This window comes from Mastigoproctus giganteus, chromosome 8, assembly GCF_048544385.1.
Source record: "Mastigoproctus giganteus isolate SK-2022 chromosome 8, ASM4854438v1, whole genome shotgun sequence".
In the NCBI taxonomy this organism is placed as follows: Eukaryota; Metazoa; Arthropoda; class Arachnida; order Uropygi; family Thelyphonidae; genus Mastigoproctus; species Mastigoproctus giganteus.
This window is the reverse complement of record NC_143582.1, coordinates 170584111-170597699: the sequence shown is the minus strand read 5'-3', so window position 1 is coordinate 170597699 and position 13589 is coordinate 170584111. Positions and strand designations below refer to the sequence as shown.

The following is a 13589-nucleotide window of genomic DNA, read 5'->3' as shown; positions in this document are numbered from 1 at the left end:
AATGTTATCAAACTCTAAAATTCCTTCGTAGTGATTGTAACACCAATAAGAGAGCTTTACTAAGTTAAAGATCAATTCCGCTTCGCTTTCAGAAGCCAATATGTGCTCTCGGCTGATAGTTTTCAGTATTTTTAATTTCAAGCCGATATATTCTTATAAATATCGCAGTTTTATGACACTTCTACATTCTGACAAAGAATTAGATTTTATTTTTTTCCCCTTTGAAAAACTCAATTAAAAATAAATAAATAATAATAAATAAAATAACGAATGAACCACTGTAGTACAGCGGTTTCCAACCTGTGGGTAACGAAGATATTGCAAGGGGTACGTGAATCCATGCACACCAAGCAATGCCATTTTGATCTTATTTAGCTCCAATAAAATATGCAACGTAAATTAATAAAATACAAATTCACAGTAGTTTTTGTCGTGTATTTGTTCAATCCTTGGATACTAAACGTGCAACGACTATCATGTGGGAGTCCATGATTTTTATTGACGTTAAAAAGGGGTCTTCACACTCGAATAGATCGGGAACCACTCATGTAAACCCTGATTTTCATGGTTCTTAAGTTACAAGTTTTGATATTCTTAAAACAGCTCAGGTATGCAGTAATTGCTCAGGGTTTATCCCAAACAGAATAGTTAGGATGATGCAACTTACGCTCTCATTACCTGCTGACATCAAACAGCAACCCCTGATAAAAGTTTTTCAGCGATGGGCGGTGACAGATTTTCATCATTGGCTCTTGCATATTATTTTTATTTTATTTTATTAATTATAACTTCTTGTAATCCCCCCCCCTCCACAGCGCAACTGGAATTTCAATACAAGGGAATGGGAAGGAGAGTTGGAGAATCTGGTATTTATTTCAGCTCTGCTAGCTCCGGTCACATACCTAATACTAATACACATGACACTAAACTTAACAATATTCATACACTTTTAAATCTCTGGCCTTTACAGCGTATTGTAACACACGACAACGTATACTACGCGGAAATAGGGGAAACCCCTGGTGCCGTTAGACCCTAAACACACTTTAGGGTCTAAGGAAAGCAGAGCCTATTCATTTTCCGTTGTAAGTTTCAATCCAAAATCTAGAACGCAACTATGCCATCACATTGTCTCCTGAACTGTCGCTAGATGGCAGCACCACTTAATGATGGTGGAACTCTTTCGTCGAGATAAGAAGTGATGAAGTTCATGAAGCATTTTTTCGCCCGCTAGAAAATGGATTGGTTTATCGACGGCACAGTCGTTGCAGGAGAAGTCGATATCGTTCATCAACACTGTGTCCGCTATCGGAAGGCAATGGTGGCTCGTTTCTCGGTCGGATAGCAAAGAAAGACGAACGTTACGTATACATCTTACAAGTCGTACAAATTGCGAGGGTTTAAATTTTTTTTTTCTTTTATTTATTTATTTTCGCTCAATGCACTTTTCTTTCATCTAAGTGAGGGGAAAAAAATCCCTGATACAACTCCTTTTCTATGAAGTGTGACACATTCTAAGCCAGTATATGACGTCGAAGAAAAACCAATTAAATCTAACATTTCTTAATTATCGTTCACTTGGGTGAGCAAGATGGAAAACGCAGACACTGAATATCGAACGTTTGCAGTTTTGTAATCGGATTTGGATATCGTAAAAAGAAAGCTCTCATGAGCGACGGGACTCACTTTAGAGAGTAGGGTAGCCGGTTTATTCGAGAAGTGAGCAAAAAGAAAAAGAAACTACGAAGTTATGGCAAGAGAAATAATGGGAAATCTTTTGTTTGAACAGCCGTCGGTGGTAACTTCAATGTATTAAGCTTCTATTGTTACACGTAACCGTTCGCTAGCAGGAGTAACCATCCCAAACGGCACTTTAAATAAACTACAGAAGACAGTGATGGATGGGATTTCATGAGAATCAGCATCCAATGCTATCACGATCAATACCTTGGGTAACAATACAAATTAGATTCTGTTGTAATGCAACACTATAAACGAAAACAGAATTTGCACGAGGGATAGGTTACAAATTATAAGTTTAGTTTTCTGCTATTCGAAAGAAATGGCATTACAAATGAATCATTTCGATTGCAATGATTGAAAAAGCTCGCATTCAGCATTTCCTTCTGCGCTTCGTTCCGCCGCTAAACCCGAACTGGGCGTCATCGTGAGCATTCTCAATAAATAACGAAATTCTTCGACGTTTGTTTCCGGCCGTGTCGACTCGATCCTCACACCCATCAAATCTACCGATACACTTGCACGCGGATACAACGGAGGTCAAGATTGCCTTCCTGCCAGCACGGCTCAGTGAATCGGCGACATGGCGTACTTAATCCTTCGGAAATCGACATCTTATTACACTGAACCCGGCTGGGAGGGAGTGATCGGTGACCGTGCTTCGATTGCTCCCTCCCACGGTTTGTATCAATATTTCATTGATAGAAACCAGGTTAGAAGTTGGGTATCCTAAGCTCCAATATGGGGCTTAGAAAGGGGATGAGAGAAATGAAATTTCCGACTGTTTCCACGATGCGTGCACTTTCTAGGAAAGCAGACACTTTCCCAATCAAGTGATATTTTATCTCGCGGCTGATTTGTCAAGTGTACGCCCATTCCCCTACGTCAGTGAGGGGTGAAATAGTCAGGATGATTGCAATTCAAGAATACAGAGTAGTATTTTGTTTAATAGGTTGCGCTCTTGGTGGAATTTATTTTGGGCGGGGAAATCAGTGTGACAATCTAGCTGGCAGTGGTTATGCGCATCACTGTCTCCAGAAAACGGGGAGATGGCATGGTAGGTGACGGATGACCGCAGTTTGACACCGCTGAAGAATTTATCAGCAAACAATGGTGACGTTTTAACCCACCGGGTTTGTCGCCATCATGTTACATACGTAGGCAGAAAATTTCCTTAATAAAACTAGAAACGCATATTCCTTTAAACAAATACGAATTTTAAGATCAGAGCCGAAAGCATGAATTCCTGGGTTCCGGTGCAATTTGATATTTTGAAAGTTCATTTGATTCATGATTATTATTTTTTTTTTTTTTAAAACTCGAAAACAACATATGTGAAACTAGAATCACAGTATGGGAGGGTCGAAATTTTGTTTTTCAAATGTTGGTACTTTTTACAACGAGTAATTAATATTTTAATATGTATCAATACGTTATTTGAAACGGATTTTATTTGTCGTAATTTTTTTTCTCTCACATTTTCTAAACTTAAAAAAAAAAAAAAAACGGCTTCAGCGTCAAACGAAAGAAAGAAAGATGGGGGGGGGGGGATTAAATTCCCCGATTACGCCACTGGAAACGAAAATAGATGGAAAAATATATAGACGGAAAATACTACTGAATAATCAGTTTTTACGTAAATGGCCATTTTTATCCATTTCTATTATACCTATTTAGCTACTAAGAAATATTTCTAACTCGGTGCTCTCAAACCGTTGCTTCCCACACCAATGGAAGAAATGCCTTCTCAGGACAATACCAAAAAGTCCGTACTCCATCACTTGCAAAAAACATTAGAGGCCAATCTCGAAGTGACGAAGAAGCCTGTTTAGGTTCCTAGAAAAAAATGCCGTTATCTGTCCTAGACAACCCCCCCCCCCCCCAAAAAAAAAAAAAACAAATTCACTATACGCTTCTAAACTAACCAACAGTGATTAACCTTGAGGCAACCACTAAGAAAAGTAATAAAACCAAAAATAAAATTGGACTTACCTAGTACTAGTGCTGCCATCTTCCGAAGAATCTTTACTCTCTGAGACAGGAATCACCTAATAAGTAAAAATACAAGAATGAGCAACCGATCCCATAGTTCTGAGAAAAATAAACTATATAATATCGGTGTAGATACACCATAGTTAACCCATAAATTTGAACTACGTACGTAGTGTAAAAGGAATCGTTTTAATCGTATCTCATATTGTGGTTGCCTTCACAGTGAACTATGCTGTATCTACACCGATATTATATAGCTAATTACCAAAACCCATAAGAATTATGCCTTGTGCATTTCGTTTTCAAATGAGAAAAATAAAGTAAAATTTAACCTAAAACAATAGAATACAGGCAGAGAGTAAAATCGCATCTAAAATAGTTATTTATTCTGATTTTCACAGTATTTTTCCTCAAATGAGGTTCCTGGCGATGGAATACTTACTAATGACTCTAACACGAATTTCTGGCTTCAAGCCCGCTAATATCCTACGAAGGAGAAATGAAAATTCTCCATATAATCAAAATTGATTTTCTATTTTCTCATTAAAGATCGTTTATTTAACATCATGCAAGTCTACGCTGAATAACGTAATCTGTGATGATAATCATATGCAAATACTTCGACAAACTTTCTGGTATTAATTTTTTTAACGCTATTAATGCCTTTCGAATTATTGTTGAATGATTCAGATTCCCATCTCATTTTAATAGTTAGAAAAGTTGAGAATAAGTAGCATAAACGTTTGGAATTGTAAATTAGCCATTCCAATACATTGAACTATCAAATCGGTGCATGCCGGCCATGCACCCAGACCTTTCATTTCACTACCAGATATGAGATGTCTCACCCACAGATACTTATATGAATATAATGACACCGGATGTTTGACAGAAGATTTAAATACGGTTGTTTTTTATACGATATTAATGCCATATGAGAAAAGAGGGGAGCTAATTTTCTATTATACGTACTATTAGCAAAAAAAAAAAAAAAATTCTCCCTCTCTATTCGTAATAGCAGCTATTCTTTTCTTTTTGATAATTACAACTGACGCTTAATTGCTTCGTCTTTCAACCTTTCCCCACACAACCCCGCAATCTTAGATAATTTGAGGGACAATGCATCATTAAATGAAAGGATTAATGAGAGATTCCATGAACAAATCTCTTTTCTGGATGACTCGGAGGAATTTTCAGAACAAAAAAGGGACCTGAATATCGCTCTGCAGTTTGTTAATCAGTGATAACGAAATTCGTCCATTATTTAAAACAAGTATAAAATCGTCAGTAGACTCCTCTAAACAAATTAACCAATTTTATAACAAGAATTCTTAAAGAGGTATGACAATGCTCCGGACACACTGTTGCTGCTTTTTTTTCGAACATATTTTCACGGTCTTATCACCCACCTTATGTCCAGGTTTGTCAGTCTGACTGTTGGATGTTGTGAATGATGGTTTGTGTTTTTCCGAGAAACTTTTATTTCAATAGGAAAGGGGAGAAACTACTATCTTCCCACGAGAAATTCTATAAAAAAGCTCTTCCGGTCACTGACAGTTTCGAACCCAGACACATCATTAGCTACTCGTGACCCAAAACCAATTAAATGTCAAGCAGAAAGGCAGGAACAGATACCAAACACTGATCTTAAGTACGTACTACCATAAAAGTTTGCTTCATTACAATGTAATTTTACAGCTATGCTAATCAGGCTGACAAATAAAATTCTCCTTGTGACGATAGATCCGGCATCACACAGCCAAAGTAAAGGCAGTGATGACCTCATACGGATGTCATCCTTTAAGGCACATTTATTATAGACAACCATTAAAAATAACACAACTTATGACTAATTCCTGCGTTTATTACCTTGGCAAGAAAAAATTTCAATGAAATTCGAATGTTTTCTGACCCGTGAACAAGATAAGTTGGCCGGCCTTTAGTTCTTATTTGTAATTTACAATCTAGCACAATAGACAGAGTGCAACATAAACCAGTTATAACAGGACTCGTTACACAGCAAGCCTGATGAACGCCCAGAAAAATAATTGTAGGAAACATAAAAAACAATGTATGTAATTTTTGAACACAAACTGGAAGAAACTACAAGAATTCTACAGTGGAACTGATTTTTTTCAGAGTAGAGTTTTGTCTTTTAAAAAATAATAATAAAAAAAATAAAAAACACGACTCTTTATTAATCTTTTTAATAGATACAGAGCAATAAACATATTTATTTTACTACTTTTACAGAAATTCGACTCAGAGAACACTGGAATGTTTTTAATAAACCTGCTTTTTTTTATATATATAATCATATAAATAACATACACTGCTCGACAAAATTTCCAGAACACGTAGAAAACGTGGTATAACTCGTGCAGCTTACGATGAAGCGGAGCAAAATTTGTTATGTTGGTGTACCATAGAAATAACAATGAAATGAGGAGACAACAAGAAACTTCGGACAGGTATTGAGAACATGTGTCCACCGTATTGAGGACACATGTCATCAGTGTATACCCTCCAACGGCTAAACAGGCCTGACAGCGATGAACTATGCTCGATATAAGGGTGTTTGTGGCAACAAATCCCCGAGGAGTTGGCTATTGGCATGCAATGAGCCCAAGGGCGTCCCACACACGTTCGATCGGATCTAAGTCTGTTGATCATGCTGGCCGCGGCAGTCGTTGGATATCTTCAGTTTCAAGATATTCATCCACAACTTGAGCTCTATGAGCAGTGGCAACTATTGTAACTTACTGGATTTTTAGGAGCATCGGCGACATTTGATTTGATTTGATTTGAGATTTGAGTTTTATTGGCGCATAAGCAGCTGAGGCTATAATGCGCCAAATACCGGTCATATGTAAAAAAAAAAAAAAAAAAATTAAAACATTCAGTGACCTAAGTAGTTAGGCCACCATGTCCAGATGTATAATAACAAAGATATAAAAAAATAAATCAATAAAGACGTAACAATAACATAAATTTTAAATACAATTAAAAACTTTTATCGATTTAAAATAGCTAAAAACAGCAGACACGTTGTCATTGTCGGATAAAATCTGACTGAGTGTATACGGCTCAGTCAGATGGTTAAAAGCGGTAGAACGAGTGCTGCTAAAATCTGGACAGTCAATTAAAAGGTGTCTGATCGTTAAAATTGTGCCACAGGACACACACATAGGAGGGTCATCAGCCCTCAGCAAAAACGAATGTGTCAAATGACTATGTCCTATGCGGGTCCGGGCAAGAACAACTTCCTCCTTACGATTCCTGCGCAGACTAGACTGCCACGGTTCAATTAAAGGCTTTATACGGTATAGTTTATTCCCAGTCTGTCCATTCCACAACTCCTGCCATTGGGAATGTATCTTCTCGTGTATTATTTGCCTGTAGTCTGTATAGGGGACTGACAGGCAGAGATTATTATTAGGGATTGCTGATTTGGCTGCGGTGTCAGCCAAATCATTTCCCCTAATCCCAATGTGGCTGGGAATCCAGCAGAAGCGGATGTCATATTCGCGATCATGGAGAACGTGAATCTTCTGCTGAATGCTAGACAGAACCGGGTGAGGATTATACCTCACGGATATTAAAGCCTGTAACACACTGAGAGAGTCAGAATATAAAATGAACCGTTGGTATTGGCATTCACTAATGTGATCCAAGGCTAACTTTATAGCGTGCAGCTCTGCAGTAAATATGCTGCATTCAGAAGGAATCTGCTCCGAAGTAGTGCTGTCTCTAAAGACAGCAGCAGATCCCACATATGATTCCGCCTTCGAGCCGTCTGTGTAGACTGGCGCGAAGTCAGAATGTTCAGCTCGGTGTGCTGAAAAAAGCTGCAGGTAGACAGACGATGGAGTGTCCGACTTACCCCAATTTCTAAGGGACAAGTCACATGCCGGGACATGAGCATGCCAGGGTGGAAGGGGTTGCTTTGGTGTTTGGGCAACCCTGTCTACCTTTATATTAAGTTCTTTGAGTAGCTCTTGGACACGAATACCAAAAGGACGATTGACAGTCTTACGGGTGTTGTACAAATTTTCCCATCGCGGCTCAAAAACGGTTAGCCACGTAGGGTGGTCTGGCAGGGATTTCAGTTTTAGAGCGTAGTTTAGAGACAACTGCTTACGTCGAAGCAATAATGGCGGTTCGTTTGCTTCGACGTATAAGCTCTGGACAGGAGATGTGCGATATGCTCCAATAGCGGTACGGAGAGCCAGATGATGGACAGGATCGAGCCAGCGAAGTACACTGTCTCTGGCCGAATTGTATACCAGGGACCCGTAATCCAGTCTGGATCGTACAAGTGCACGATATATGCGTAGTAGGGTGCATCGATCCGCACCCCAAGATGTTGAGGAAAGAGAGCGCAGAATATTTAGCCCTCTTGTGCACTTTGTGCGGAGTTGACGGATGTGATCCAGAAAGGTCAGCTTTTTATCGAATACGAGTCCCAAGAATTTTGTGTCCGCTGCTATTGGAATTACATTTTGTCCGAGCTTTAATTCAGGTTCAGGATGAAGATTACGCTTACGACAAAAGTGTACGCAAACGGTCTTCTCCGGCGAGAACCTGAAGCCATTAGCAAGAGCCCAGGAGTTGAGGCGATCAATAGCTTTCTGCAGTTGTCTTTCAATAACCCTCATGTTGCATGACTGACAAAATATGCTAAAGTCATCAACATAGAGGGCACAGTTTACAGTTGGAGGAAGTTGTTCTGTGATGGAATTCACTTTGATGGCAAAAAGCGTGACACTTAGTACTGATCCTTGTGGTACTCCCTCCTCTTGGCTGAAGGAACGAGAGAGTGAGGATCCCACACGAACTTGGAAAGATCGATTGGCTAAAAAGTTTTTAATAAAAATGGGGAGTTGCCCCCTAAGGCCAAGGCTATGCAGATCTTTCAAGATGCCAAATCTCCAAGTTGTGTCATACGCTTTCTCCATGTCAAAGAACACCGACACCAAGTGTTCACGTTTTAGGAAAGCATCCCGGATGGATGCTTCCAATCTAATAAGATGGTCCAGAGTGGACCGGTTCCTTCGGAAGCCGCACTGTATGTTGGAGAGAAGGTCATTTGATTCTAAGTACCATATTAAACGAGAATTAACCATTCTCTCCAGGATTTTGCACAGACAGCTAGTCAGAGCAATAGGACGATAGTTGGTGGTGACTTTTGGATCCTTTCCTGGCTTAGGGAAGGCAAGAACGATTGCCTTTCGCCAGGAATCCGGAAACTGCCCTTCAGTAAAGATTCTGTTATACAGAAAGAGCAGACAATCCATAGATTTTGGTGAAAGATGTTTAATCATGTCGTAATGGATGCCATCTGGTCCAGCAGCACTTGCTTTGGAAAGAGCGAGGGCTCTTTTCAGTTCCTGAATAGTAAAATCCCCGTTGTAGGGATAGAGGCCCTTGGACTTAAAATTAAGTGCTTCTCTTTCCAGTTTATGTTTCAGGACCAGGAACTCTGGGGAGTATGAGGATGTTGCGGAGATGTTGGAGAATGTTTCCCCAAGAGCATTGGCTATTGCAGTTGGATCTGCAATAGCGCATCCATTATAATCTAAGATTGAAGAAGGGTGGGATGTATATTTTCCCTTCATTTTCCGGATTTTATCCCAGACTACCTTAGAGTTGGTAGACTGGTTAATAGATGATGTAAAACGGATCCACGATTCCTTTTGACTCTGACGACGGATGTAGCGTGCTTTGGCTCGTGCACGTTTGAAGGCTATAAGGTTGTTCGTGGTAGGATATCGGCGAAATATCCCCCACGCTTTGTTTTGAGCCTTTTTGGCTGCTGTGCATTGTGAATTCCACCAAGGTTTGGGAAATGGTGGAAACCGGGCTGATGTTTTTGGGACAGCAGTAGCAGCTGCGTGGACAATGATTTCTGTGATGTACGTTACTGCGTCATTGATAGGCTCCTGACTGACTGTACTGAGTTCAAAATTTGCCTGATGTTGGAAGGCATTCCAGTCAGCCTGATCAAACTTCCACCGTGGTAACCTAAAAGGAAGACACGGTCTCCCACTGTGTAACAAGGTTATCACAGGGAAGTGATCACTTCCGTATGGATTCTCCTCCACTTCCCAGGTGAGTGAAGGGAGTAGAGAAGGGGAGCAGATAGAGAGATCAATGGCAGAAAAAGTACGGGTAGGCATATGGAAGAAGGTGTTTGTTCCAGTATTTAGAAGGGAAAGGTCATTGTCATTGAGCATACGCTCTATGACTCGTCCCCTTCCGTTGATGTTAGCACTACCCCACAAGGTGTTATGTCCGTTAAAATCCCCGAGAAGTAAGAAAGGGGGAGGCAGCTGCGTTAGAAGATCATCAAGGTCTGCCTGGGAGATGTCAGTCCCAGGTGGCAAATAAATAGAGCAGACCGTTATTAAAAATCCCACTGTAAGGCGAATTGCAACAGCCTCTATGCTGGTTGTAATTAGCAAGGGCTGAACTGGGGTCTGATTACCCACAAGGATAGCCACTCCTCCATGAGCAGGACCATCCGCAATTCTATCCTTACGAAAGATTGTGATGTTATGCAGGGTGGGATCATCATTTGCCTTTAGATAAGTCTCCTGCAAGCAAAAGCAAACTGGCTCGTGCTTTTGCAGGAGGGCCTTGATGTCATCAGTATTTCGCCGGAATCCACGACAATTCCATTGTAGGAATTTAGCCATTATTTTGGCTTGGTGGGTCCATCAGGCGGCTTCCGAGGTGCTGAGGGCTTACTTTTATCAGTCTTGGCTTTGTCTTTTTTGGGGAAGAATGGACGATGTCCCGTGTCCATTTCTTCCTCCGCAAAGAGTTCCAAGACTGATTCATCCTGTACCTCCTTGTTCTCTACATCCATTGTTTCTGGTATTACGGGTGACTCTTCAGAACGTTTTTGCTCTTTTTTACCACTTGGTTTTGGTAGTGGTGGAGCACTAGGAGGTACGGATATAGGAGTGGCAACTGATTGTGTTTTTTTGGTGGGCTTTTGTGAATTTAATAAATAGCGTGCAATCGGAGTGAATGACTCTTTCGGTGGTATAGTCATCTCAGTTTGAGTACCGATAGTGCACTTGGCAGAAACCTTCTGAGCATAGGAAGGTTTCCCGCTATTTATTGGTTCGATACGTTTTCTGGCCTCTGGGTAGGAGATATTCAGCTCTGTTTTCAGTTTTTGGATTTCTTTTTCATCCTTCCACCGCTGGCATGCTCGAGAATAGGCGGGGTGCTCTCCTTGGCAATTAATACAGATCGGTTTTGAAGCTGAACATTCCTTGCTCTCGTGGTCTTTAACACCACATCGAGCACAGGCAGGGTTACCACGACAAGATGTTTGTGAGTGGCCGTATTTTTGGCATCTAAAACACCTCAGTGGGTTTGGGATGTAAATATTCACTGGGCAGTTTAGATAGCCTGCCTTGATGGAACTTGGAGGCCTTGGGGTATTGAACGTGAGGATAAGAACTCGGGTAGGGACGAGATTCCCATCCTTTCGTATCGATATTCTTTTCACAGCTGTCACTCCTTGGTCTTTCAATTCAGAGCAGATCTCTTCTTCAGAAACATGAAGAAGGTCCCACTCTGATATAACACCACGTGAAGAGTTCAGAGTTTTGTGGGGGGTTACGGTGATAGGTATTCCCCCTATGGATGTAGAGTTTAAGAATTTTTCAGCTTGTTTTGTGCTGGAAGCTTCAACTAAAAGATCGCCAGAACGCAGTCGTTTAACGGATTTTGGTGACCCTGCCAACCCTTCTAATCCTTTCTGGATAAAGAAGGGTGACATCTTTCCAATTGACTGTTCTCCGATGGAATGGAGAATGAGGAAGAGCGGTGTCACTGATGGTGTTGGTGTATCCTCAGTTCTGGCTCTTTTTGCAGAGGTGTTTTCTTTTTCATCTTCTCGATTAGGTAGGGGCCTTGTTGGGGCCCCAGAAGAAAGGGGATTTAAATTACTCATATGAGTAAAGAGAAAATGTCTGATGCCTAAGTACCTCACCCACCATGGAGCCCTACGAGGGGACGCCCACTCGTGAACTAGCAGGTACTGCGTACACGAATGGGACGCCGAGTTCGCTTAGAACACCATACCCACGTTACCAATAAGTCTTTATCCCGTCCCAGGACCATAGGGAGGGAGGCTTATTGGAACGCAGTTGACCCTAGCAGTATAAAACCACCCGCCGATTGATCCCAGTCGGGCCGGTCCGGGACCACCCGTCTTGTCGAAGCAGGGGCCAAAGTGGTGTATTGAAGCTGGGCCCCTCAACCACCAGGATCCCCTTTCCGCTTCCACGGGTCGCGGCGCACGGCTGCACACGCCGGATTTCAAAGATGTAACCCTGAAACCAAGGTATGGGCGTTAGATCCCAGTGATGCTAATCTGGAAACCCAGCAGCGTCACTGGGAGGTCCCCTCACCACGTACAGGTGCCCACGTTGAGGGGATCGGCGACATAGGCCATGTTGCTCCGTGTATATTGTCTGTAAATAGCGTGTGTTCTGAGGTCGATTTTCTGTTTGCTGGACGAAAACCCCGAGTTTCCGGGAGAGAAAAAAACCAGGCTACCCTCGCCTGAGAGGCAGCCAAGTTGTGAAAAAGACCCATAAAAAATTCCTCCCGTCATCACGGGATTCGAACTAATGTCTTTTCCACACGGTGTGGGGAGGACGGCGATCCTATCAACTGTGCTACCCACGAGAGCATGTGCAGTGGCGTTGTCGTGCATGAAAAGAAAATCTGGGCCAACTGCACCCCTAAAAAGTTGCACATAGCGTTCGAGGATCTGTTCTCGGTACTCTGCGAAGTCATGATACCGCTATCAAAAACATGAAGAGAGGGGCGGCCGTTGATTCTGCCCCACACGAGAATACTTCCTCCTCCACCGTAAGTGTCCCTTTCTCTGATGTTGAAGAGATGGTATACAGCATTCCTCGTTGTCTCCGGATTAAATAGCATCTACAATCTGTTTTTAGGCTAAAACGGGACTCAGAGAACAGAACTGTACCCCATTTATCAGGGCTCCAAGTCGCATGTTCACGGCACCAGTTTCGACGAGCTCTACGGTGGTTTTGGGTTAAGGTGTAAGGTGTAAGGTATATTGTTGTCATGCGGCCCCAGGGGTTTCCCCCATCTCCGCGTTGCTTTCTTTGTGGGTGTACCAGTTTCCTGGGAATGCCAGAGGTTTAAAAGTGTGTGGGTATTGTACCTGTGTAATGTCGTGTACCGTTGTTCATCTGGTCATTTAGCCGCTGGACCCCTGCTGGAGCCCAGCGTTGCCCCACCTTCGCCCCGTGGAGGCAGACCAGGAAACACCAGTAGACTAAGATTTACTCTGGCAGGTCCTGCCGCTTAATTTCCTGAGATTTCGGCAGATTTCGGTTTTGGGTTAATGGGATGTTTTTTTTTTTTTTTTGCACTTTGTTGCGGCCTCCAGGGTTCGCCCTATACGCCGGAGTTAATGGGATACAAACCACCGCCTTCCTTGCTTAGAGTCCACTTGAATCGAGCCTTCTTAACACAGTACGTTTGGAAATGTTTTCACCTGTGGTCGCAGCAACCTCAAGAGACAGTTGATGACAGGACATCGCAGGGTTCTGTCTTGCTGTTAGAGCCAGATAGCGGTCTGTTTTGGTTGATGTAAACCTCGGGAGACCTTGGCCAACTCTTCTTGTAATGGTTCCTGTCTCTGAAACTGCTTCCACAGAGTGCCGAGAGGACGTTGCGTAACACATTAAGCCAACGTGCCACCACCCCTGACTGTGACTGCTCGCCATCTCAAAGAATAATCTAAACGACGACGACAGGCCTTCCTGGGTACTGGAGATGTGGTTATCCACTGAGCA

The 13589-nt window shown here is 42.1% G+C and overlaps 2 protein-coding genes across 4 annotated transcripts in view; one reads left to right on the top strand and one right to left on the bottom strand.

Annotated features, from left to right (window-relative positions):
- LOC150082002 (uncharacterized) overlaps window positions 1-13589 on the bottom strand; it is a 445992-nt gene that overhangs the window by 88921 nt on the left and 343482 nt on the right. For all 3 annotated transcript variants that reach the window (XM_090379046.1, XM_090379045.1, XM_090379048.1), the window contains one exon: window positions 3733-3788. In XM_090379046.1, the coding sequence (XP_090235172.1) occupies window positions 3733-3788 (56 nt within the window). The remainder of the gene's footprint in view (window positions 1-3732; window positions 3789-13589) is intronic.
- The window catches only part of LOC150082003 (uncharacterized), a 422573-nt gene that overhangs the window by 354577 nt on the left and 54407 nt on the right, over window positions 1-13589 (top strand). The gene's annotated exons all lie outside the window — the stretch shown is intronic.